This window comes from Rhododendron vialii, chromosome 4a (genome assembly GCF_030253575.1).
Source record: "Rhododendron vialii isolate Sample 1 chromosome 4a, ASM3025357v1".
NCBI lineage: Eukaryota > Viridiplantae > Streptophyta > Magnoliopsida > Ericales > Ericaceae > Rhododendron > Rhododendron vialii.
Window position 1 is genome coordinate 40,322,801 of NC_080560.1, and position 24,618 is coordinate 40,347,418.

The 24,618-nt window shown below is 38.8% G+C and overlaps 3 protein-coding genes across 14 annotated transcripts; all 3 read left to right on the forward strand.

The window, feature by feature from the left end:
• Nucleotides 1-1,359: 1,359 nt before the first annotated feature.
• Nucleotides 1,360-2,433, forward strand: LOC131324035 (F-box protein CPR1-like). Its single transcript, XM_058355865.1, has one exon. The coding sequence runs from the start codon at nucleotides 1,360-1,362 to the stop codon at nucleotides 2,431-2,433; it is 1,074 nt and encodes a 357-aa protein (XP_058211848.1).
• Nucleotides 2,320-9,505, forward strand: LOC131321680 (UBP1-associated protein 2A-like). Of its 3 annotated transcripts, XM_058352565.1 has the most exons (4): nucleotides 2,320-2,454; nucleotides 4,293-6,166; nucleotides 6,931-7,850; nucleotides 9,151-9,505. In XM_058352565.1, exons 2-3 carry the CDS (start codon nucleotides 5,707-5,709, stop codon nucleotides 7,848-7,850), a joined length of 1,380 nt encoding a protein of 459 aa, XP_058208548.1. In that variant the 5' UTR covers nucleotides 2,320-2,454; nucleotides 4,293-5,706; the 3' UTR covers nucleotides 9,151-9,505. The 3 variants fall into 3 exon arrangements, with proteins under 3 accessions (XP_058208548.1, XP_058208547.1, XP_058208546.1); XM_058352564.1 differs by lacking the exon at nucleotides 2,320-2,454 and having other exon boundaries at nucleotides 2,616-6,166; nucleotides 6,931-7,861; XM_058352563.1 differs by lacking the exon at nucleotides 2,320-2,454 and having other exon boundaries at nucleotides 2,616-6,166.
• Nucleotides 9,506-12,722: 3,217 nt separating this feature from the next.
• Nucleotides 12,723-22,727, forward strand: LOC131321681 (F-box/kelch-repeat protein At3g06240-like). Of its 10 annotated transcripts, none has more exons than XR_009198607.1 (3): nucleotides 12,768-13,891; nucleotides 17,053-17,100; nucleotides 22,032-22,727. XR_009198607.1 is itself a non-coding variant. In XM_058352569.1 (2 exons), exon 1 carries the CDS (start codon nucleotides 12,796-12,798, stop codon nucleotides 13,867-13,869), a length of 1,074 nt encoding a protein of 357 aa, XP_058208552.1. In that variant the 5' UTR covers nucleotides 12,723-12,795; the 3' UTR covers nucleotides 13,870-13,891; nucleotides 17,053-17,574. The 10 variants fall into 10 exon arrangements, 4 of the variants coding, with proteins under 4 accessions (XP_058208552.1, XP_058208550.1, XP_058208551.1 ...); XR_009198606.1 differs by having other exon boundaries at nucleotides 12,768-13,884; nucleotides 22,032-22,726; XR_009198608.1 differs by lacking the exon at nucleotides 22,032-22,727 and adding an exon at nucleotides 16,232-16,963 and having other exon boundaries at nucleotides 17,053-17,574.
• The last annotated feature ends 1,891 nt before the right edge of the window (nucleotides 22,728-24,618 follow it).

The following is a 24,618-nucleotide window of genomic DNA, read 5'->3' on the forward strand; positions in this document are numbered from 1 at the left end:
GGTTCCTTCTCTTTTTTTGAGGTTTCAAACAAGAGGAAGAAGTAAAATAATTATTTATCTTTTGTTTTCATATTTGGGTTTACTTCAAAATTGTTGAAAGAAAAGTTAAAAAAATTCCCATTCTCTATTTATTTTTTTTGATCCGCCCCATTCTCTAATTTAATTCGTTTGTTTATATCACAGAAAATTATAACGGGTTTGAACCCTTACCAAAAAAAAACGTACACGTTATGTCGTTATCTGCTGTACCAGTTGAGTTAGGAGACAATCTTGTTCCCGAGTTTTTGTTTTTTTTTTTTTGTTTTTGGAACTACTTTCCCTTATTCGATAGCTAGTTAAAAAACAAAAGAACAAAGAGGGGGACCTTGCTGTTGGCCCCCGTCTGGCCAATCTTTGTTTGGCAATGAACGGTTTAAATTTTGTTTTGACCGAATAGATCTTAGTCTTTCAATTTTAGCCGAGACGAAATCTGAGTCATTTATTACCGAAGATGAATGTCGACTCAAATGGGACCAACACCATGAGAGTTGAAAAGCAGAAATAGTAAAAATAGAATGTATTATGTTCGGATGAGGGGAAAAATCGTGGGGTTTCTGCCACGGCCCATTGTGAGCCTTACTGAGCATTTTCTCTAATAATCCAAACCGTTCATTTCGTAGGGTCCACAAATTAATATGTCTACGCAAAAAAATCAACTTAATCGAACATCCATAAGTATGTCAAAAATTGAATTTTAATTTATAAAACAGATGGTCTGATTTTGTCACTATTATTTTAATTTAAATTATCATTGACCGTTGATTTTATAAACCAAAATTTAAATTTTGATATAATTCTTGATGTCCAATCAAGCTGGTTTTTTATGTAGACATATAACTTTTTTTGGATCCTACAAGATGAATAATTTAGATTAATACAATGAATATTCAACAGGGTCCACAATGGGTGACGGAAACCATGAGGTTTCCACCTCATCTAGGAAGAATTTAATCTCTTAGTAAAAGAGCATGTGTTATGTCCGGATGAGGGGGAAACCCTATGGTTTTCGCCACGGGCCATTGTGGGCCATACAGATCATTTTATGTAATAATTTGAATCGTTCATTTCGTAGAGTCTCCAAATTAATATGTTTATTTAAAAAAATCAACTTAATCGAACATTAATAACTATGTCAAAAAATTTAATTTATAAAACAGACGGCTTGATTCTATTAATATTTTAAGTTAAAAGATTTCAACTACTACTTTTTCCTTCTAATTTTTTTTGGTAAGAATTTTTTTCCTTCTAATTCGACCAGCACAAAAACACCAACGCCAAAGAAAGGGGAAAAGAAAAACCCTAGAAACTCTCTCACTGGAAATGGAACTGGAGTTGCCCAATCTTCCTGATGAGATCATCTTCAACATACTCTCAAGACTACCCGTGAAGCCTCTGTGCCGCTACAAGTCAGTTTCCAAGCCATGGCTCGCTCTGATCACTGATACCCACTTCATCAAATCACACCTCAATCATCAATCCGCAAAAGGCAACCAGTCCCAGAAGGTAATCCTCACCACAAGCGCTTCTCAGTCTGTCTATTCGGTTGACTACCAAGCGCCCGACCACAACGTAGCCGAGCTCGAAGTGCCCTGTAAGTGTAAATCTAAGGTTGAGATTATGGGTTCATGCAATGGAGTCATACTCTTAGGTATTGGCAATGAATTATGTTTGTGGAACCCATCAATCAGAATGTACCGAAAATTTTCACAACCCGAGGACCCACGTGGGAGTGGATGGTTTGGGCTTGGTTACGACTCTGTTAGTGATGATTTTAAGGTGGTTAGCGTTGTTATCCATTCAAGTAGGCCCCCTGGCGATGTTTATGTGTTCACTTTGAAACACAGTTCATGGAAGTGGATTGGAAACATTCATTACATTTACAAAAGTTATCAAAAGGGGGATGGGACTGTAGTGAATGGGATGCCCCATTGGCTTTGGATACGCAGCAGTGATGGAAGTTTCATGGATTCGAGTGTATCTAAGGTGATTCTTTGTTTTGATGTTACTGAAGAGAAATTCAAGGAGGTGCCGCAACCTAATTATGAACATGGGTATATAAGTATTGACATGGGGATTTTTGGTGAATGGTTGTGTGTGGTTCACGATCATCACGGTCGTAATGATGTTTGGGTCATGAAGGAATACGGCGTCAAGGAATCTTGGACCAAGTTGTTTGTTGTGCCAAGTGACCTTTCCCACTACTTTAAGCCTTTGTGCTATGCAAAGGATGAAAAGGTTGTAATGATGTTTGGTTGGGATGAGTTAGTCATCTACGACCCGAAAGAAATTAGATACACGTGCATTGGGATCCCTCAGGATGGCGAGCTGTTTGACGTGGCTTTATATGTGGAGAGTCTTGTTTCACCACATGGTGGCAACAACACTGCTAATTAGATGGGGATGGAAAAGACAGAGGTAATTCAAATGATTTCATTCGTTACCATCATTCTTTCTCTTTGCATATCTAGTTCGAAATGGTATGTATTTGTACTTTATATTCACTTGTATATCCTGGCTTTATATTCACTTGTATATCCTGGCAAAACTGGCTTTTAGAATGATAGCTATAAGTCTCATGGTAAAGACTAAGATTACTCAAGGAACTTTAGTTTGATAAGTCTTTCTAATATTTATGTAAGATTGAAGTCGCAAATACATTGGGGGAGATACTTAATGACACAAGTGAGTAACCGAAGTGTTTGCAATTGTTTCTTGGGGTTGCATATTGTTTTGTCTCTCTACACTGAGTGAGAAGTTTTAGTTTCAAATACTACTACCTGATAAAGACTACGTGGATTTGGTCGGATATTGAAACCGTGTTCTCTTACCCATTTTAGGTCGTTGCAATTGATGTCTATGGTGCCTCACATGTCCTACAAATGAGGACTATGAAGTTAGAGTTGGGATTGTGGATATTAATTAAGAGATGAATGACCATTATGCAACCTGAATTTTACCGTTACAAGTTTCCCTTTTGGTAATCCAAAATGTTAACGAAGAACAAACACCACAAAGAGACATGGAAGGCATACCTGATACCTTCCAATAAAAACAAGTTTCCAACAAACAATTGGGGACAGGAACTATATTACTACAACATTCTCTCTGCTTTAACTTGTGTTGAACATGGATCACCTTCATTAAGTCAAAACTTAGTCATGTGTATATAAGCATTTGGAAACCTTCTCGTATGTGGGTTCATCCAGGTGTTTGCATTTTATCGTGTTTTAGTTGGTTACCGTATAGAGCATGGAGTTAGCTAAATAAACTTTTTTTTATGTGTCGGTATGGTAGCGTCACATTGTTTGGTTGTGTTTCATATGCACTCTTAGGTGAATAAAGTCCAGTCAAGGTACCTAAAACTTTTTATTTTGTGTCTCAATGCACTCACAACTGCAATGTTATGGCGAGTTGTGAGAAAATCCTTTAGCTAAATATTCAAGGTCTCAAGGTTAAGGCTCGATACTTCAATTATATGTTTAATGCGAGTCTTTGATCAGAGGAAGATAAGGACATATCTGATTTTTGAACCCCTAATCTACCAAAAAACTTCATGCGACAATTTTTTTCCGGCTTTATGATTCAATTGCACGAAACTAGGGATTTAGTATTCTGCTAAACATAGAACAGTGAGACAAGTCAAGCTTCTTGAGCCTGACCTGTGTTTGGCTTGTTGAAATTTCATGCGAGATTGACTTGAAGAATAAATAAGCCAAACTCGAGCTTAAATAACCTAGTCTTTAAAGTGAATGACTGAATATACACTACCGAATGAACCATATTATCTGGATCACTGGTTACCCGGATCGTATAGGATGCACTTTTCTACTGATCCGATCAGGTTCTGTAAACGAGTGTCTTCAAGTGTACCGTCAACTTAGTTTTTGTTGCAAATTCCAGATAGACCAATGAAACAAGTATGGTATTCGACTTTACCCCTCAACATTAATGTTCTGCTTACTACGGTTGTTTTTATTCATGGATGGAGCTTGGAAAGCCGGTTATCATTGGTGCTGGGTGGTTTCTCGCTAGTAGGGGATGGATTCCTTGTTGGCCATACATGGACTTCATGTTGTTGCTCCGGTCCTATGCAAATGGAAAATTTTGGCAATGTACTTGGCTCTCTAATGGGCTTTCTTTCACAACTAATTATAGTGTTGCTAATTCTATCCTAACCGTCTTAATGTGGTATTGCAGATATAAAGTTTCGTCGTGAACCTTTTGCTGGAGATTTTACAGTTGACTTTTTTCAGGGTCTAGAAGATTTTTCGTAAAGTACCGCGATCAACTATAAGTGAGCCTTGGCTTCCTATGTTCTTTGCCCAGTTATAGGAGTCGGACGGCCTTTTGATGGTGGATTGGGGGATCCTATAGTGCATGCTCCCGAGAGCAGCTGTCGCAAACTTGCACACACTGCACATAGTCCTTTAGGCCACGGCTAACGTAACTTTTATGTTGGGTGGTTGTTATTAGTTCTCCTGTAAACTACTTAATATGTACGGGTGTAAACTACTTACTATTATGTATAGGTGTATTAAAATATGTTCTCCAAAATTACTGCAATAAGTATGTGTTTGTTCGTAGTGTTAGTTGAAAAAAAAAAGGGGGGGATGAACTGATAGGTATGTTTGGCTTGGGAGAGTGTTTGGCTATTTTTCTGTCAGAAACTAAATTTCTAAATATGCATGTCAGAAAGGACTTGTAATTATCCCTCTCAAATAAAACTATTAAAGCGAAAATTATATGTCGAAGGTTTAACATCTTAAGAAAAAGGATTTTTGTTAAATGTCCTCGTTTCGATATACAGGCCGCCTGATCCCATGTAAATTATAATTGATCCTAATCTTCAAACCTATCGTACATGATGCCTTCCGACTTGAACTTGGGGTATAGTTTTACGGGATAAGTTCCCTAAATTCTAGAATTTTTTCGTTATATAAGTGGTCGCTACTATGTACTATAGAAGTGAATTTTTTTTTAGAACTACTTTGTGTATATTATCTAGAAGATAAATAATGACTAACAAATGGAATTATCATAACCATAATAACTTTGTGTATATTATCAAAAGTTAAGCTTGGCTATGGTCCTCTCTCGTACCATTATACCCCTGTTAATTCACAATTACATGAATAATTAGTCAATTGTTGTGTAAAAGTGGTTCTCTCGAGTAAATATACCATGTCCACGGGGCATCACGTGGCGGTGTCTCCACACTCTTTTTTTCCACACATTTACGGAGGTTTACACACCTTATAGTAGGAACCATACAAATCCAGGAGTGTTGAATAATTTCTCCCTCAAGGGGATTAATAATTCCAGAAAAGGTAAACAAAGGTAGAGTTAATTCTTCTGTATCCTCGAAATTATCTAAATTTTGTATACTTCGTCTCTAAATTATACAAATAATAATTTTGTCTCACATCTTTCTGACTGCATTTTATTTTGTCTAATTTCATAAAATTTTAGACGAAATAGATTGCAAATCAAAAAGTTGAGGGAACAAAATAGTTATTTTGAGTATTGACTAAGTAGGAAAAATATGAATAGTTTATGGGATAAAAATCATACAGGTAATTACTAATTACAAGAACTTCAGGGGGCAAGCTTCCTCTCCAAACCAAACTAAAACCCTAGCAATAGACAGTGGAAGATCAACGTCTCCCAATGGTGAACAAGAGAAAAGCAGCCGCAGAAGCGGATTTTGAAGAAGAACCTCAGAAAACGATTGCAGATCATTACTCCTCGTCTGAAGACGCAGAGGAAGAAGAATCCGAAGAAGAATCAGAGAACGACGACGAATCAGAAGAAGAAGACCGATCAGAAGAAGAAGATGATGAAGAAGAAGAAGACGAGGAGGAGGAAGACGAGGAATCGAAGAGGGAGACTCTAAAGAAGCTTCTAGAACCCTTCGGAAAAGACCAGATAATCGAGTTCTTGAAACAAGCGGCACTGAAGAACCCTAAAATCGTCGAACGAGTGACTCAATCGGCCGAGTCGGACCCGGTGCACCGAAAGATATTCATATACGGGCTCGGGTGGGACGCCACGTCGGAGCAAGTCCTCTCCGTTTTCAGGAAGTACGGCGAGATCGAGGAGTGCAAAGTTGTAGCGGATAAACTCACAGGTGAAAATCTGATATTGTTTTTTATTTAGAAAAAATTGATATTTTGGTGCCGGTAAAGGGCGAAATTCCGTTAATGTTCAATTTTTGACCAGTAATAAATATCCAGGCTGAACTTTGGATGGCGTGATACGAAGGATTTGGACTTGTTAAATCTAACTGAACAGTTAGTACCGGGCAGAGCTTAATGGAAAAATAGGATTTATGTAGCCGTCCTGAATTGATTGGAAGTTGGAACACAAGGCTTGGTTTGGTTTGGTAATAAATGCTGGGGCTTTGCAACGTTTGATTGATCACAATTCAGGATATTACATTTACTGTAGAAGTTCCCAAAGAATTCATTGGAGGAATGTTTCAAATAAAAGTTGTTTGAGCGGTAGGTTGAGATTTTGCAAGTAGCAACACTAGAAGAGTCCTTGTTTTATCCTTGCTTTTCTATCAATGGCTAATTATCTTCCTACTCAATTGATATTATGGTCCCGTATAGGCTGGAATTTCGTTATGGTTCAATTTTGATGGGTAATAAGTACACCAGGGCTTTGCAATATTTGATGATCACAATTCTCTATATTCCCTTTACTATAGAAGTTCCCAAAGAATTCATCAGAGGAATGGTTCATATAAAAACTGTTTGCTTGGTAGGTTAAGATTTCGCGAGTATCAGCACTAGGAGAGTCCTTGTTTACTCTTCGGAACTCTTTCTTTTCTTTATTATACTGATTTTATGTTTTTATCTCTTTTCTTGATAAAAATAAAAAAACTCACAGGCCGATCAAAGGGGTACGCATTCGTTCTTTTCAAGTACCGAAACGGGGCTCGAAAGGCCCTTAAGCATTCCCAGAAGAAGGTGGGCAACAGAATGACTTCGTGCCAGCTGGCATCCGCGGGTTCTGTACCCAATAACAACCAATCATCATCGGTTGTTTCCAGGAAAATCTATGTGACAACTGTAGGGCCTCAGGTTAATCCGGATAAGCTTAGATCATTCTTCGCGAAGTTTGGGGAGATTGAGGAAGGTCCTATTGGGCAAGACCCTGTGACTGGAAAGTTCAAAGGGTATGCGCTTTTCGTTTACAAGACGCCCGACGGGTGTAAAAAGGCTTTAGAAGAGCCTGTGAAGGTGTTTGAAGGTACCCAGTTGCAGTGCCGACGGGCAGTGGAGGGAAACCGGGGGAATAAGAGTCAGACAGGAGGTGGTGCTGCTTCAATCCAGCAGACTGATATTGCTTCTGTAAATTATGGTATGGGTGTGAATCCATCTGCAGTTATGGTGGCTCAAAGTCCGGGAATGGGGTTGGCGAATCCGGTGCTGGCATCGGCATTGGGTCAGACGGTTTTGCCGCCTACAGCTGCTGCTACCGGGTTTCCCCATTCAATCAGGGCAAACCCGGCATTGGGGTTGGGTTTTGGTGGGAATTACGGTATCAATAACATAAGCCCTAGCGTGATTGGTAGTTATAGTTCCCAAGCGGTTTTGCAGGGGAGTTATGGTCCCCAAGTAGCCGCTTTGCCGGGTGGTTATGGTTCCACTTCTCAAGCGGTGGCTTTGCAGGGTCTGGGTGCTTACCAGAGTGCCCAATTGGGACAATCTTCTGCTGGAGCGATGGCAGCGGCCGCCACAACAACGCGGCCACAATCTGGTTTTGGAACTTCGGGAACTACCTTTCCCTCTTACTTTGCCCGCTAGGTAAGCAAGCAGTAAGTGGACCTCTTTCATTTGGGTAACAAGTCCTCCATTGTTCTTCATTTGTTTAAATATCAATGTAACTTGCCTATATCTTGTTTCTTTGCTATGATTCCTCCCCATTCAGTTTTGACATGCATGTCTTTTCACATGATTCTGTTTTGCGTTCACGAATTGTTTAGATCTATTTCCTTAGTCCAAAATTTAGTTCATGGAATAAGGATTTTCCTGCTTCTGAGAGTTATATCTGTATGTACTGTCTGTTTCCGACACGACTTCTGGACCTTCTGGTATTCTATGCTTCATCGGTCATGTCTGAGGCAGCGCTAATGCCGCCACTATTATGCCGCAAGAGTTTAATGGCTAATATTAATATATGAACCCATCAAAAATTGATAATTACCCCACCCAAGTGTGGAAACTGCAATGTACTTGGTAAATTTTTGCCAACACAATAGACAGCTATTTTTAGAAAGAAGCAAGAAAGTTTTCATCGTCATAAAATTGCGTGTAAAACAAAAGTAAGGTTTAGATTTATTGACAACAAGGTAGCTGAGACTAAATTATGTTTTTCAAGTGGGTATGAAAAATCGAATCAAAAAGAAAAAAAAAAAGTGGGTATGAAAAAAGAAGAAGAAGAGAGATTAGAGAGAATTTTAGTATGTAGTACAATCGAGATCAATCTCGTCTTCATTTGTGTAATTTTTTGGATATCTCTAAAGATGGATTTTGTGATGTAATTCCTACTTGAGATAATTTTCGACCCAGGCAAAAATCCCCACTGGTCATGGAATATAGTTAGTTTTACCACCACCCTCATCACGGTACGGCTTATTATCATACATTTTGGAGTTGTATATCTATGGATTGCAGGTATACAAGCCTAAAATATGATTCAGTGTACTGGTTCTGGGTCTCTAATGTTGGGGTCCATTTGCTTTCTTACTTTGTTCCCTTATGCAACATTCCTTTGTCTGTCCACCCAGCGATCTCATATGCCGTATTGATTAACTGGTCATCAAAGCATTTCATGCTTGACATTCTAGCTTGGTCTCAGGATTTCGCTTCCTGGTTTAATGTGATTTTAGCCATCTGAACAATTGGCCTATACATGGAAACCATCTTTAGGATTGGGGTTAAGGCATGTGTTTGGTTTGTCTGCCTGTTTTTTGAGTTGTATTATTGTTCTGTTTGTGGATTATTAACCAGGCCTTGATGCTGTGAGATGGGCAATCGATCAATCACTTGTATTTTCGTATATTTGTTTTGTATAGAGTCTACTGACTCCCGTTCCCTTTTCCAGGAGGATCATGAGACCATTTCTGTATTTGCAACCCTGTTGTTTGCCAACTTCTGTTATCTAGCACATTCCCATCTCAAGCTCTAGCAATGGCGAAGTTTGCAGCTTTATGAGGAACTCATTCAGAAACACCCATATCAATTCCCTTCCGAGTCTCTGACAATGGTGATGCAAGTTATCAAGCTTGAATTCTGCTCAGCTTATTGGCCATTGATTGCAACGCTGAAAATCTAATCTTTGTTCTGTCTTTTTTCTTTCTTGTTTCATTTTTCTTGTACTGACTAGCTTTAATTAGGGTTGTTTTATGAAATATTTGCTTGCATTTCTTCCCTAATTATGCAAAAAAAATTAGTTGTTATTCTTGTTAGGTATAGTATATTTTGCATTGTACTTTATAATACAGGTTAGATGTTTGAAAACACTCTGTAAAATTATCATAACTACATTATTTAGGAAAATGATTTTGACACTCCCCTTTTTTATATCCACACCCCTTCTTTTGTCTTTTGGCAACAAATAAAAAATAAAAAATACACACTTTCGACACTATAAAACAAAAAAGAGAGTGAATACAAAAAGGAGAGTGTGTAAATCACTCCCCCGGTATTTGTTAAGTAAATATTTTCCTCTAATTTGTTACCGAATTCCTGCAGCAAATGGTTGGAGTAAAATGCTCCCGGTTTCACGGATCAACCGTTTAACCTTTCACTGAAACCGATGGCTTTTGCGCGAGAGAGACAAAGAGAAATGCACTAACATAGTACTGAACAAGGGAGCTTTTAGTGCTAATTTGCATTTGAACTTTATAGTTGTTTCGAGCTTGTCTCTTATTGCTTTTCTTTGGGAGTAACAAGTAAGGCCCTGGATATTGAATGCCCTCACCCTATCTTGAAAGTAAATTTATGTGGATGAAATTTTATTTTTTTTTATTTTTTTGTTTTGAACAGCAATGTGGATGAAAATTCATGAAATCTACGCACACGCCTGAGTTCAACTTCTGCAGGTTCGCTCTTTCGAACTTAAAACACTTCGATCTCCTAACGTCGTCTGCCAATTCAACTCAATTTATTTGCCTTAAAACTCATACTGATTCGTCGATTTTTTCAAGCTATTTTTTACTTTTAAGTACGAACCAATGGCCGGTGTGGTGACCGGTCCGAGACTGATCGGTCTCTCCGGCTACCAATAAGACTGATTTGGAAAATCAATTATGTCTCGCTTTGATTTCTGCCTTGTTCTTTGGCATTCATGTACGTCCTGATCTTTCTTCCTGTCATTAAACCATCAAATGTAAGCTCCCCTTGGATTAACCTGGGCTACTTTTGATTCAAAGGTCAGTAACTTCTCTAGTTTAGCGAATGTTCTAAGCAAAGCTTACACCAATCAAATAACATGCATATGCTGATCCCCAAGATTAGTTGAGGAGCACGGCTTGGACACTTGAGTTATCGAAAATAAAATGCCAAAATTCTACCCCAAAAGAGTTGATATTAATATTTTTAGCAACGTTCACTTCCCGTCTTGCAGACCCTTTTTGGACGGACTTCAATGATTGAGGTCATTCATATTTTAGACTTTGTCAGATCCCATTAATCATACCAGAGTTCGATGGGATATCAATTAGCGCATAATTGCTATAGATTTATCTTATTATAAATAAGTATAATTTATTTTGACAAAAATAAACTACAAGATAAATGCATTGCGTATTCAATTTAATGAGAATCCAATCGATATGATTTTTCACGATATTGTTAAAATTTGAACCATTCCAATTTCAATGTGCATCCGAAAAAGTGTCCATAAAATAGGCAAATTGAACTGTTCATCAGTCTTTTTTGTTCCCTACTATATTTTTCGAAGTCGAATTATTTGTATCATAATCCTTGTTTACTTCTGTCTTAAGAAGATAATTTTAGAAGCGTGATTTTTGCACCTCTAAATTGTTTTCTTGGGAGTGCGAAAATCAACTCTATATTAATTTGTGTACTTTCCTTGGGGGTAGGGTTAACAATTTGGGGATAGCAAAAATCACTCCTCTATCTGTCTTTTTTCTAGGAAAATGATTTTCATTGTCCCCTTTTTAACCATTCACACTTCTTCTTTTTTTGTTTTTATCCACCTGAATTTACAATATTATCCTTGCATGTGTAAAGTAGTGTATTGAATAAAATGCAAGATAGTAAATTTATTTTTTCGTTTTTATCCACCTGAATTTACAATATTGTCCTTGCATGTGTGAAAAAGTGTATTGAATAAAAGGCAAGATAGTAAATTCAAATGGATATAGCCAAAAAAAAAGAGTTAATTTTAAAAAGGGAGTGAAAATCAATTCCCTATTTCTATTGAAATTGCATGGAAACAAAACTACACGAAAAAAATTCGGTTAAACGAAAATAATAAGGCCGAAAAAAAGAAGAAGAAAATCCATAATTTCGGATGTATTCTGAGCAACCACAGCTTTTAGAACCAAGTAATCTCATCATATACTCCTAATAAGGAATATAATGGCACGTCTATAGTTGCAAAGCTATGGAAATGACAATCTGGCTATGGATTCCTCTGAGGGGGGACACCGGAGAAAGTCTCTATGCGCGCAAAAGCCCGGGCAATCCTCCTGCTCACTCTTGATTGTGCTCTTGCACCTTCCTGATGATAACATCCACAACAATCGGCATCACCTTGTCGCCATTGCCGCCTTTGTTTTGGGCTCCCTCCCGCATTGACCGGGCCAAACCGAAACCCTCCGTTTACTATCCCGTCCTTCACTGCCCCTGGTATATTCGCTCCAGTATATGCAGTTACTTATAAAATGCAACAACAATCCATCGATGCCCTCAACCGTGGGATGAACGATCAAATCCTCGTACCAATCTAGCAAGGCGATATCATCGCCACCAGCTGTTTCAACTATATGATGAACCTTCACATTTATGACAAAGCCATTGTATTCCCGAGGTAGATCACTGGGGACAATGCTATCCCCGAGCTAGGCAACGATGAAAATACCCACACTCAGATGGGAAGACACAAACTCCTTACTTCCTAATAGCATCTCCACTCCTTACTCACTCCATTCCTTACTCAAACTCATACTAAAATGAGTTCTATTCAAATTTCTTTCCCAAATTTGGTTTGAACCAAATCATTGCTCAAATTTTGAATGCTATTTTCTCCTCCATCAAATTTACAACTATGCTATTAATGAAACATTTACTCAAATTTATGTCTAGATTTGCATTTGTTTATTGGATTACTTCGTACCAAATCAAGTTTTTATCCAAATTTTTACTCAATTTTAAATAAAAAATTGAATAAAAAGTGTAAATGTTCTAATGATATGAAAGAATCCTAACAAACTAGGCCCAATAGTGTATTTTTAATCAAAAGAAGATACTTTTATGCCTAAATGCTATTGAAATTGAAGCCCCCAAAAAAGGAAGAAAGAGAGAGGATAAATTTTAGCACTCCAAGAAATTACAGAAGAGTTTTAAAACGACGTCGTTTTATATATCAATACAGTTTAATTTAGTTTAATTTCAGAGTCTTTTATCAATTTTTGTACTGCGAAAATCACAATTAACGATAAAAGGTTAGAGCGAAAATAAAAGAAGAAAATGATAAGCAAGTTCTCTCTCTGAGCTCGCGATGAAGACAGAGATGCCGAACCTTCCCGAAGAAATCATCGTCGACGTACTCACGAGACTACCCGTCGTCTCCCTCTGCAGATTCAGGTGCGTTTCGAAACCGTGGCGCTCTCTAATCTCCCACCCTAGTTTCATCAAAACACACCTCAATCGCAACACCGACAAAAACACCAACAAGTTCGAGCGTGTCGTTCTCAGCGATCATCGAAATTGGTACACCGTGGAACTCGATTCATCCCAATTCAGGCACCATTCAGTGGCAGTGCGCCTGAATTTCCCACCCGGTCAAAACCCTAGATATTGTGAGGAGATTTGTTATTCGTGTGATGGCTTGGTGTTGATGCTCGATCGAAGGTTCCATTGTTGTTTGGTGAACCCGTCTACTCGAGAATCTAGAAAATTGCCATTATCTCCTTTTACGTCTAAGCCAGGTTTCACTGATTATGGGTTTGGTTACGACTCATCCATTGATGACTACAAGGTTGTAAATATTTGTTATTATGATGGAGAAGCTGATGCTGGGTGCGCTGATAATGTAGTCAGTGTGTATGCCTTAAAGACCAATTCCTGGAGAAGGATTGAGAACTCTCCTTATGATCATTCATGCTTTGGGCATCATTCAGGGGCTTTTGTTTGTGGTGCACTCCACTGGGTAGCTAGCAATGGTACAGACGATGTTATAGTTGCACTCGTTTTAGAAGATGAAAAATTTCAGACTGTGCCATCTCCAACTCCGGATTGTATTGGTGACCTACTTTGTGTTCTTGGAGGTTGCCTTTGTGTGTTTGTTTCTCAGTTTGATCCTTACTGTCTAGATGTTTGGGTGATGAAAGAGTATGGGGTGAAAGATTCATGGATGAAATTTACAGTCACTTATGATAATATTTATGATTCTTGGAGGCCTTTGAGTTTATCTCGGACCGGTCAAGTTTTACTTAATGCACAAGGAAAAAACTTAGTTCTCTTTGATCCACGGGAGGAAGAATCCAAGGAGCTAGTGGTTCAGGGCCTTCCAACTCAATTTGAAGTAGGAACTTATGTGGAAAGCCTCGTTTCACCCAAGAGGCAATGCTAATAATCACCTAGTTAGGTACTATGTATGTACTTCACCGTATTTTCCATTGTGTACGTGTTTCATTGCTGCACTGTTACCTCTTCTAGTCTTCTTCATTATGATTGTTACAATGATGCTACTTTTGTGCAGTGTTTCCTGTATATTTCATCTTAAAATTTTTGTTCAAAAAAACTACACATTAGGCAATTGTACAGTTGAAATAATTTTAAGTATTTTCAGTTTGTTTTCAGCAATACTTATGTTTTTGGTCGGATTGTGCTGGTGGATTCTCATATCATTCTTCATTTGAAGCAAAAGAAAGACCAGACGTAGGTAAAGTAAAATGTTTGTCGATGATGATTTTGTGAAATTATGTCCCTAATTTTATACAACCTCAGCTGGCAAATGGTTTGGATCATTGTCGAAGATCATGTCCAAACTTTCGAGGCTTGAAAGGCTATGTCGGAAAAAAAAAAATCAGTGAGATTAGCGTGTATGACATGGGGGATGATGTTGCTTCGTTCGCTCCGATATATGGAATAACGCCCCAAGCGTAGGGCTTAAAACGTCAGTTGAAGTATGATAATCCGGAAATCCGGGATCATACCCAAGGGAATAATTAATACGGTTTTGCTGGATTTGTAGATGCAAGTAAGGGCTTTCAGCTTTTAGACAGCCAACTTGGTTTTACGTGTATAGTGGAAATGAAAATGGGCTAAATTGAAAAGCGAATAAACTAAGATAAAAAGCAGGTTAGGTTTAGGAATTACTAACACTCACGACTCAAGTTAAACTGCATTTCTCACTCAATTACGCGGTTCAGGATACACAATTAAGGTTCCCAAATCGGAAAATAGAATGATTCGATTACCAAGCTAGCTTTAGAATTTATTTATCAAATGCCTCATGCATCAGAGCTCCAAGCATCACGTGTGGTAAATAGGTGGTGCTCTTACCTACACATGATCAAGAAGATTAACACCGTAGGGATTTGACAAATAAATCCGAACCCTACATCGATTCTCGAACCAAAGGTTTAAACTTTATGGTGAAAAACGCAATTCTACTTGAGCCATGAGGTACTAATCACCCCATGACCTAACCTTTGAAAACTACTCACATATATCTATTGAGATATGAGCAAGCAAAAATCTACTTAGCATAATTGAAATAACAACGCTAGAAGAAAATTATATTAAACGGTAGATCGAAGGATTCTCTACAACTTTAATAAAGACGATAATATCAAAAACTAGCTAACTAAGACAGAAAAATAAAGATTCAAAGCTGAAAATTTTAAAACATTCAAAAACAATATCAAATCTAGATCTAGATCTAAAATGATGCAATCAAAAATCTATTCTACTTCTCAAAGGTACGCGCCCCCATATTCTTCAGGAGATCCAAAAAAAATCCTCCTCTAAGTCCTTCGGTACCGATGGAGAAGGCCTTAGGCTGGTCTGCTTAATGTACTCGGTACCGATAGGAGAAAGTACTTGGTATCGGTACCGAGCTGCTTATCTGCTGTCGCTGGAAGGGGTCTCGGTACCGGTAGAACCAATTACTTGGTATCGGTACCGAGCTGCTTATCTCCAGCACTTGGCTTTGCTCTTCTGCTTTGGCCATGCCTCGCCCTGGCGAGCCGTCGGGTTGCCTTCATCTTGTGACATGCCTTAGGCCTTCAAGCTCCTGTTATTTGGTAAATTCCTACAAAACGAAACTGGAAAACCTTGCAAGCAAAAGCAGTCAAAACAACTAAATTAACGACAGAAACAATTAAAACTAGCCAACTAGCGCACCCTTAATGTCATTGTCGGGTGCTTATCAGATGTGATAAAAATTAAACAATGATATGATTTTATTAAAACTAAGCATTTGACAGAGAGAATACCAAAGAGAATTCATGTAGCTAATCCACTTGGTCCGGACACAAGTTGTGGTTTGATATGGTTTGGTTACTTAATAGTTACTCCCCCTGTCCCAAATTGTTGGTCCTTCTTTCCTTTTTGAATATCCCAAAATATTAGTCCCTTTGAAAAGTCAAACTAAAAAAGGTTTTAGTTTTCCAAAATTGTCCTTATAAATTAGTCATCATTGTATTGAAAAGATAGAATACAAGGGCAATGTAGTAAAGTCATGCCTCACAATTTGAATTTGGTGAAATCATTGCTTGTCCTCTTAATATTTAGCTTCCCCAAAATGGGCAAGCAATTTGGGACAGAGGGAGTACAGTTTTTTTATTACCAGTCATACAAATTTTGCCTTATCTAGGGTGTTTGGCAAGATTTGAGCATGGTATAATTGTTGCGGTACGGTTGCTTTCACCCTTTACTACTTTGTTCAGTTAATCACTCCATGTATGTTAATTTGACTTCTCATACAGACTCATTTTGGGGATTTTCTAATGATGGGGATTCCACCGTGAGTTAAATTTATTGTCCCCTTTCAAATGAGAAGCATGCATAGAAGACATGCTAGAAAAGCTAACCCCCATCTTCCTTATGCTACTATCTCTAGTCCCTAGAACTTCATCTGGTGGTTGCCTATTCCCTTCAAAATCAAATTCTTTTATGGCAAGTTTTGGATGATTGTCTTTCCTGTATGAGTTTCTATCTTACAAAGGTTGGGTTGGAGAACAAGGTTCTTCCTCTTTGGGGGTATTATGACTTGGTTTAGGTCAGATTTAGGTCTTCCTTTACCCTAGCATTGCTCCTCTGTTGTACTTAGGTTAGGGAATGGCACTACAATGCTAATCTTCGCAGACATTCTAGGGAGTTAATCTTTTGAAGGTTTCATGAGTGCTTTGGTGCATTCGATTAAATAAAAACAAACTAGTTTTTTCAAGAATTACTCCATCTCCCATCCACATTATTTAGGAGGCTTCTCATTTTTATTCTTATACTTAACATGTTTTTTGCACTGCTTTCCAACCTTTAATGACTAGAGAATAGGTCTGCGCAAGACCTTGCCTCTTGTCACACATCATCCAACATCAACATTCCTGCAAAATATCTTTTCTTTTATTGATTCTGGTGGGAACTGCTGCGTCAATGAGTCCTTTCTACTTTGGTCATTTATTGAGGCCATGCTTTCAATTTGCATTCTACAAAAGTTGGTGGCTATTATATTTCAATATAATTCAATCATTTGTATATCCGTACAAGTATTTGTATCGATTCTAATGACTCCCATTCACTTTTCCAGGAGGATTATGACACCATTTCTGCAATTGCAACCCTGTTGTTTGTCGACTCCGTTATATAGCACAATCCCTTCACTCATGTATAATTTACTCTATGCCAAAGCAATATATATTATCTCTCACGCTCTAGCAATGGTGAAGTTTGCAGTTTTATCAGATGACCAAGTTTGCAGCTTTATCAGGTATTCATTCAGAAACATCCATATCATTCCCTTCTGGTGATGGTTGATGCAAGTTATCGAGCTTGAATTCTGTTGGCCGTTGATTGCGACGCAAAGTATCTAATCTTTGTACTGTTTTTTTCTTTCTTGTTTCATTTTCCTTGTACTGACTCGCTTTGATTGGGGTTGTATTATGAAATTATTGCTTGTGTTTGTTCTCTTATATTTCTTTTTATGCCAACAAAATCTGTTGTTACTCTTGTTAGGCTTATGCTGCATTGTACTTTGTATTACAGGTTAGATGCATGAAAACACTCTGTAAAATTATACTATAGGATTTATTGAGTAAATATTTTCCTCTAATTTGTTACCGACATCCTGCTGCTAACACCCTTGGTGCTTGGAGTAAAATGCTCCCGGTTAGAAGGATCATCCATTTAACCTTTCAACTGAAACCAATGGCTTGTGTACGAGAGAAATACAGTATAAATGTGTGCTGCAGCTGAATTGAACTGAACAAGGGAGCGTAGTGCAAATTAGAATTTGAATTTATAGTTGTTTCGAGTTTTTGTCTCATATTGCTTTTCTTTGCGAGGAACAATTAAAGCCCTGTATATTGATTGCCCTCACCCTATCTCTAAAGTAAATGTACGTGGATGAAAATTTTGCCTTAAAACTGGTACCAATTTGTTCTTTTTCCGAGATCATTTCAAGCTATTTACTTTCAACATGAAGCAATGGCCGGCGTGGGGACACGTCCGACACTTATCACTCTGGCCCCCAATAAGACAGATTCGGAAAATCAGTCACGTCTCGGTTTGTTTTCTGCTTTGTTTCTTTGGTCATTCACACATGTTTTAGTCTGATGTTTTTTCAATCTTAATTCATGGACTCCTCGTTGACTTTTAAGCTCCCCTTGAAATAACTTGGGCCTCTTTTGATTGAAATGAGAGTAGCTTTTTTTCTTTTTCTTTTTCTTTTTTTTATGTTGGGGATTGTCTAAGCAAGCACTTCCACGGTTCAAATCACAGGTTTATGTTGGTCGAAATCGGTCCTGGATTGGTCAATTACTGTAATCAGCTTATCATTGACATGTTCTTATCACGATGGTTTACTGCTAATGATCTGAGGAAGGATGTTTTTCCCTAATACGACCAAGAGCAATTTTTCCTGGTTGTTGCAGCACTTATAAAAGATTTGGCACAAAGGAAAATGAGAAGAAGAAAATGATACACTAGTGTTGTTGCGCATTGGACCTACAGTTTGGTTTGGAGATTTTGAGCGTTCATTACAACTATGAGTGTATTTGGACACAGCAGGATTTTGGGATTTTTGGCACAAAGGCTCCCGTTCTGCTTAGATTTTTAGACTTTTGTCCTTGTCCAGAAAATTACTACAAAAGTTACTCCAAAGCATCAGTACCCTGATCATAATTCGTACAAGAACAAGTTTCATCACTACCCACAGTCAAATTGTAAGCGCAAATAGTTGGAATTAGTAGTACAAATGACCCGATGGCTGATGCCATACCACACAATGAGGTGCGATTTACACGCTTGTCTTTGGCCAGCACCAAAAGTTTGGTGGATAACCCTGACGGTGTTCTATAAGGCATTGAAACCAAGATGAGTAGGGCGCCAAAAGCCAACCCAAAGAAAAAAAAAGAAAATACTACTCCTGTCAGCAAATTGAGAAAAGAATTGATCGAGTTCTTACCGATATTCAATTGAGTGGATTTTTAGCAGGGTCCCTAAAACAATATTCTAAACATATTAAGCGCCTCCAATAATTTATGTGAGATCCCAAGATGGACCCCATACAACACGGTATACATTTGGTGGACCAAGAGTGGGGAGGCCAGGGTTTGAGTCCCGTCGTGAGCGTTCGGGATAACCCTGCCGGTGTTCTGAAGGCATTGAAACCAAGATGAGTAGGGCGCCAAAAGCCAACCCAAAGAAAAAAAAAGAAAATACTACTCCTGTCAGCAAATTGAGAAAAGAATTGATCGAGTTCTTACCGATATTCAATTGAGTGGATTTTTAGCAAGGTCCCTAAAACAATATTCTAAACATATTAAGCGCCTCCAATAATTTATGTGAGATCCCAAGATGGACCCCATACAACACGGTATACATTTGGTGGACCAAGAGTGGGGAGGCCAGGGTTTGAGTCCCGTCGTGATCGTTCGGATCATTGTCGAAGATCATGTCCAAACTTGCGGTACGGTTGCTATGTTCAGTTAATCACTCCATGTATGTTAATTGGACTTCTCATACAGACTCATTTTGGGGATTTTCTAATGATGGAGGATTCCACCATAAGGTAAATTTATTGTCCCCTTTCAAATGAGAAGCATGCATATAAGACATGCAAGAAAAGTTACCCCTGTCAGCCTAATGCTGCCATCTAGTCATTGCCTATAACCTTCAAAATCAAATTCTTTTATGGCAAGCTTTGGATGATTGTCTTTCCTGTATGAGTTTCTATCTTACAAAGGTTGGGTTGGAGAACAAGGTTATTCCGTTCTACGAAAATGTCAGCGAAAGCTGTCTTCGTCTTTTGGGGTATTATGACTTGGTTTAGCTGAGATTTAGGTTGTCCTTTACCCTAGAATTGCTCCTCTGTTGTACTTAGGTTAGGGAATGGCACTATAATGCTAATCTTCGCAGACATTCTAGGTAGTTAATCTTTTGAAGGTTTCATGTGTGCTTTTTGGTTCATTCAATTAGCTAGAAACAAAGTAGTTTTTCAAGAATTACTCCATCTCCCATCCACATTATTTAGGAGGCTTCTCATTTTTATTCTTATACTTCACATATTTTTTCCACTGCTTCATCATCAACATCAACATTGCTGTCAATGAATCCTTTCTACTTTGGTCATTTATCGAGGCCATGCTTTCAATGTGCATTCTAAAAAAGTGGGTAGCTATTATTTTTCAATATGATTCAATCATTTGTATATTCGTACAAGTATTTGTTTTGTTCTAATGACTCCCATTCACTTTTCCAGGAGGATTATTGTTTGTTCCCAAAAATGTAACAATTGGCCCAGGAACAGCGAGTAGTGCAGTTCTAGGCCTGATGCGGGCGTGCCAGGGCAGGATTGCTGCCCAAATTCGTATCAAGGCCTGGAAGCCTCAATCTGACTTCTAACTGGACGAAAGTGCACGGCCTAAGGGTGGAGACCGTGAGGAGGTTCGTGGTTTGCCTTTGCGGGCTAAGGACTTAAAATTTCCTAATCGTGTGAAAAAAGGAAAGAAATGTAGAGCAAGGCCTAAAACAGAAATAAATGGACTTTATTAACGGTTTAACAAAGTTTGATTATAAGGAAATGAAATAAAATCTAGGCTTGGCTAGATTGAGTACAAACTATTCTAGAAAGTAAAGGTAATTGAACTATAAGCCGTGGGCTTGTTTGGTCGGGGACCGAAAGATAAAAATAGTTAAAAGATAATTGAAATGTAATTTGGCTAAGCCATGAGCTTTGATGGTCGTGGACCTAAAGATAAAAGATAATTAAAACATAAATTTGAATAAGCCGGGGGCTTGATGGTCGGGGACCTTTGCCAAGGCCTTCAACTCTGGTATTTATAGGCAGATGTTCCAGGTCTTGAGTTGTTCAAGCTGCTTCCACGGGCCTTCATGCATGGCTGCCAAGTGTCCCTTTTGAGCTGCTTCAAAATGCTCCAATGAGAGGTTATTCTTTGATAAAAACGTGCCTTTTACTCCAAGGAAATGGTAAAGGCCTGAAAAATCCTTCTTTTCTGAATATAACTTTGAAAAAGGGCAAAGAAAATTTCAGTTTCTGCAGTATCCAGGCCATTCCGGGCCCACCACAGCTGCAGACCAATACTTCACCAGGCCTTTCTTATCATTTTATTGGACCTTGCATACTTGTGGGCCCTCTAAATCCTCTGAGGTTCATCTTTTACGGAAGAAGGATCCAGAAACAAAGGATTAACCAAACCTGGATGAGCTGCTTATGAGCAGCTTGCTTAGGTCTGCATGAATCATTCACCAACAGCCCCAAAGGCTGCATGTGTGCCACCTGTCTCTGGCCTTGCTTCATGCTGAAGAATGGGGTCCCACCAGTTCAGACCTTGAGCTGCTTGTGAGCAGCTTACCCAGACCTGCCTATCAGGAATATTCTAGACCTTTGAGCTGCTTGTGAGCAGCTTAAGGCCTTTGAGCTGCTTGTGAGCAGCTTAAGGCCTTCGAGCTCCTTGTGAGCTGCTTGTGAGCATCTTAAGGCCTTTGAGCTACTTGTGAGCTGCTTGTGAGCAGTTTAAGGCATTTGAGCTCCTTGTGAGCTGCTTGTGAGCAGTTTAAGGCCTTTGAGCTACTTGTGAGCAGCTTAAGGCCCCCTCATTGCTCATTAAAGGCTTTAACGATGCTCTTAAAGCAGTGGGCCTTTCATCAATTGGGCCTGAACTTATTGGTAAATCATGGGCCTTTGCCCAATGTAAGCCTTCTGAGCCCAAGCCTGGTGAGAAAACGAAGGCTTCTACCGATTTGGGCCAATTTCTTAGGCCTTTGTTACTTCTAGGAATTGGGGTTAGGCCTAGACGAAATACTCAGGCCTGGTGGACTGATTCAAGCCTTAGGCCTTTGACTGATTTAGGCCTATATGGAAGGCCCATCATTTCTTAAGAACCGACCCTAATTCGTGGGCAACTGGTCGTAAGGTCTTTCAAGGCTAGGACCTCGACCCTCGAGGCTACCTTTTAACCCGTAAATTCATTTCCTGATTTTTGGCCAAAAATGAGTGTAAACAATTATGACCCCATTTCTGCAATTGCAACCCTGTTGTTTGTCGAATTCTGTTATCTAGCACAATCCCTTCACTTATTTGTAGTTTACTTTATGCCATAGCAATATATATTATCTCTCATACTCTAGCGATGGCGAAGTTTGCAGTTTTATCAGAAGACCAAGTTTGCAGCTTTACCAGGAATTCATTCAGAAACTTCCATATCATTCCCTTCTGGCGATGGTTGATGCAAGTTATCAAGCTTGAATTCTGCTGGATGCGGCCTTTGGATCAACTTATTGGCTGTTGATTGCCACGCGAAATATCTAATCTTTGTTCTGTCTTTTTCTTTCTTGTTTCATTTTTCTTGTACTGACTATGATTGGGGTTGTACTATGAAATATTTGGTTGTGGTGGTTAATGAATTTCTTTTTATGCCAAAAAAATCTGTTGTTACCCTTGCTAGGCATATGCTGCATTGTACTTTGTATTACGGGTTAGATGTATGAAAACACACTGTAAAATTATACTATAGTATTTATTGAGTAAATATTTTCCTCCTCTAAATTTGTTACCAAGATCCTACAGCAAACGCACTTGGCGCTTGGAGTAAAATGCTCCTGGTTTGAAGGATCAACCATTTAACCTTTCAACTGAAACGAATGGCTTGTGTACGAGAGAAATAGAGAAATATTACAGTATAAAATTGTGTTAGCAGCTGAATTGTAGTACTGAACAAGGGACAGTAGTGCGAATTTGAATTTGAATTTGAATTTATACTAGCTGTTTCGATTTTTTGTCCCGTGTCGCTTTTCTTTGCGAGGAGCAATTAAGGCCTTGGATATTGAATGGCCTCGCCCAAACTTGAAAGTACACGCATGTCAGTGAAGAATACGTGATGTATTTGCCTTAAAACTCATACCGATTTGTTCTTTTTGGAGATTATTTCAAGCTATTTACTTGATTACGAAGCAAAAAGCTGGTTACTGGTCCGACACTGATCTCTTTGGCTGCCGGTAAGACTGATTCGGAAAATCAATTATGTCTTGGTTTGTTTCTGCCATGTTCTTTGGTGATTCATGTATATATGTATGTCCGGATGTTTTTTCTAGTGTTGATCCATCGAATGTTTATACTCCTTGTTGAGTTGTAAGCTCCCCTTGGATTAACTTGGGCTGCTTCTGATTCAAATGACAGTAGCTTTGCTTTTCCATGTTAGGGATTGTTCCAAGTAAGCTCTTCTATGTTGGTTTCTTACCAAAAAAGACAAGCGTCTGTCGGTTGAAATTGGTCAATCACTGTATTGGGCTTAGTATTGAGGCTTTCTTCTTAACACAGACGGTTTACTGTAACCATGCGTTCCGCTAAGTTTCTTATTTTTTAAGTACCTATTTTTTATTTTACAAGACATGTCATTTTCTCATTCTTGCATTCTACTGGCAACAAGATTTAACGCACGGAGAAAAAAGAAGGAAGAAATGGTATACAGTTGTGTTCTTGCTCAATGGATCTGCACTTGGGTTCCGAGATTTTGAACATACATTCGACTATTGGCTTTCATTTGAATTACTAGTAACATATAATCCAGTAAATTTTCATATCAAGGAAGTTGATTCTTGGAATTGAGTTTCTTCTTTATAATTTTTGTCCTTATTATAAATGGCACATAGCAGAACTATTTTTCCAGTCTAACTCGGGACAAAGCAGCATAAAGTTCTGAGCTTGAACATTCGAAGCGATTCTCCCGCTATTGCTTTGCATTCGGCTAAGCAGCATCAGTATCCATGATAGTATTATGCATCAAATTGAACGCAGGAATTGCTATTTTAGCCTTCTCGGGGATTCTATCCACAAACGCAAAGTTTATGGCTTCAGAATCTCCCTGTCGAATGACATGTTTCCCGGATGGAATAGGCTGACCTATCCTTTCCCTTAGAATGAGAAGATATTTTTTATGTAGAAATCCTATTGGTACCGACGGTACCCATAGGGAAAATGCACCGACGGCCACCGGACGGCCGTCTCCGGTCACCGGACGGCCGATCCGAGCCGTCCAAAAATTTTAAAAAATAAAACCGAGTGGCCTTACGCGAGAATCAATGGCATCCGAGGTGTGTAGGGTACTTGATCCGAGTACCCCTTTTTCGTGTATATACACGTATATACAAATATACACGAAAAATGGGTGCTCGGATCAAGTACCCTACACACCTCGGATGCCATTGATTCTCACGTAAGGCCACTCGGTTTTATTTTTTAAAATTTTTGGACGGCTCGGATCGGCCGTCCGGTGACCGGAGACGGCCGTCCGGTGGCCGTCGGTGCATTTTCCCTATGGGTACCGTCGGTACCCATAGCAGTACTCTTTTTTATGTGTCTTTCCGGAAAGCTCAACACTTTATAATGCTTTGTCACAAGTTAGACCTGCAAAACAGTTCCACTAATATTTTACAAAAAATAATTAATTGCTCCTGGAGCACCGTCATGTGTTGTTCCAAGGAACTTCTCCATCGTATATTGATGTGGGCTCCACTAACAAGTCCATGGCCCTCACACCATTATGCGGTGAAAGTCCAAGAGCACCACATGATTACAGCCGGCCAAGAGGTAAGCCCCAGAAACCTCACAGGCTTGAGCAACCTCAATGGGGCCAAA

Coding starts and splice junctions, on each gene's coding strand:
- LOC131324035 (XM_058355865.1), top strand. CDS start 1,360: ATGGAACTGGAGTTGCCCAATCTTCCTGATGAGATCATCTTCAACATA.
- LOC131321680 (XM_058352565.1), top strand. CDS start 5,707: ATGGTGAACAAGAGAAAAGCAGCCGCAGAAGCGGATTTTGAAGAAGAA. Junction 6,167..6,930: donor TGTAGCGGATAAACTCACAG/GTGAAAATCTGA, acceptor AAAAACTCACAG/GCCGATCAAAGGGGTACGCA.
- LOC131321681 (XM_058352569.1), top strand. CDS start 12,796: ATGAAGACAGAGATGCCGAACCTTCCCGAAGAAATCATCGTCGACGTA.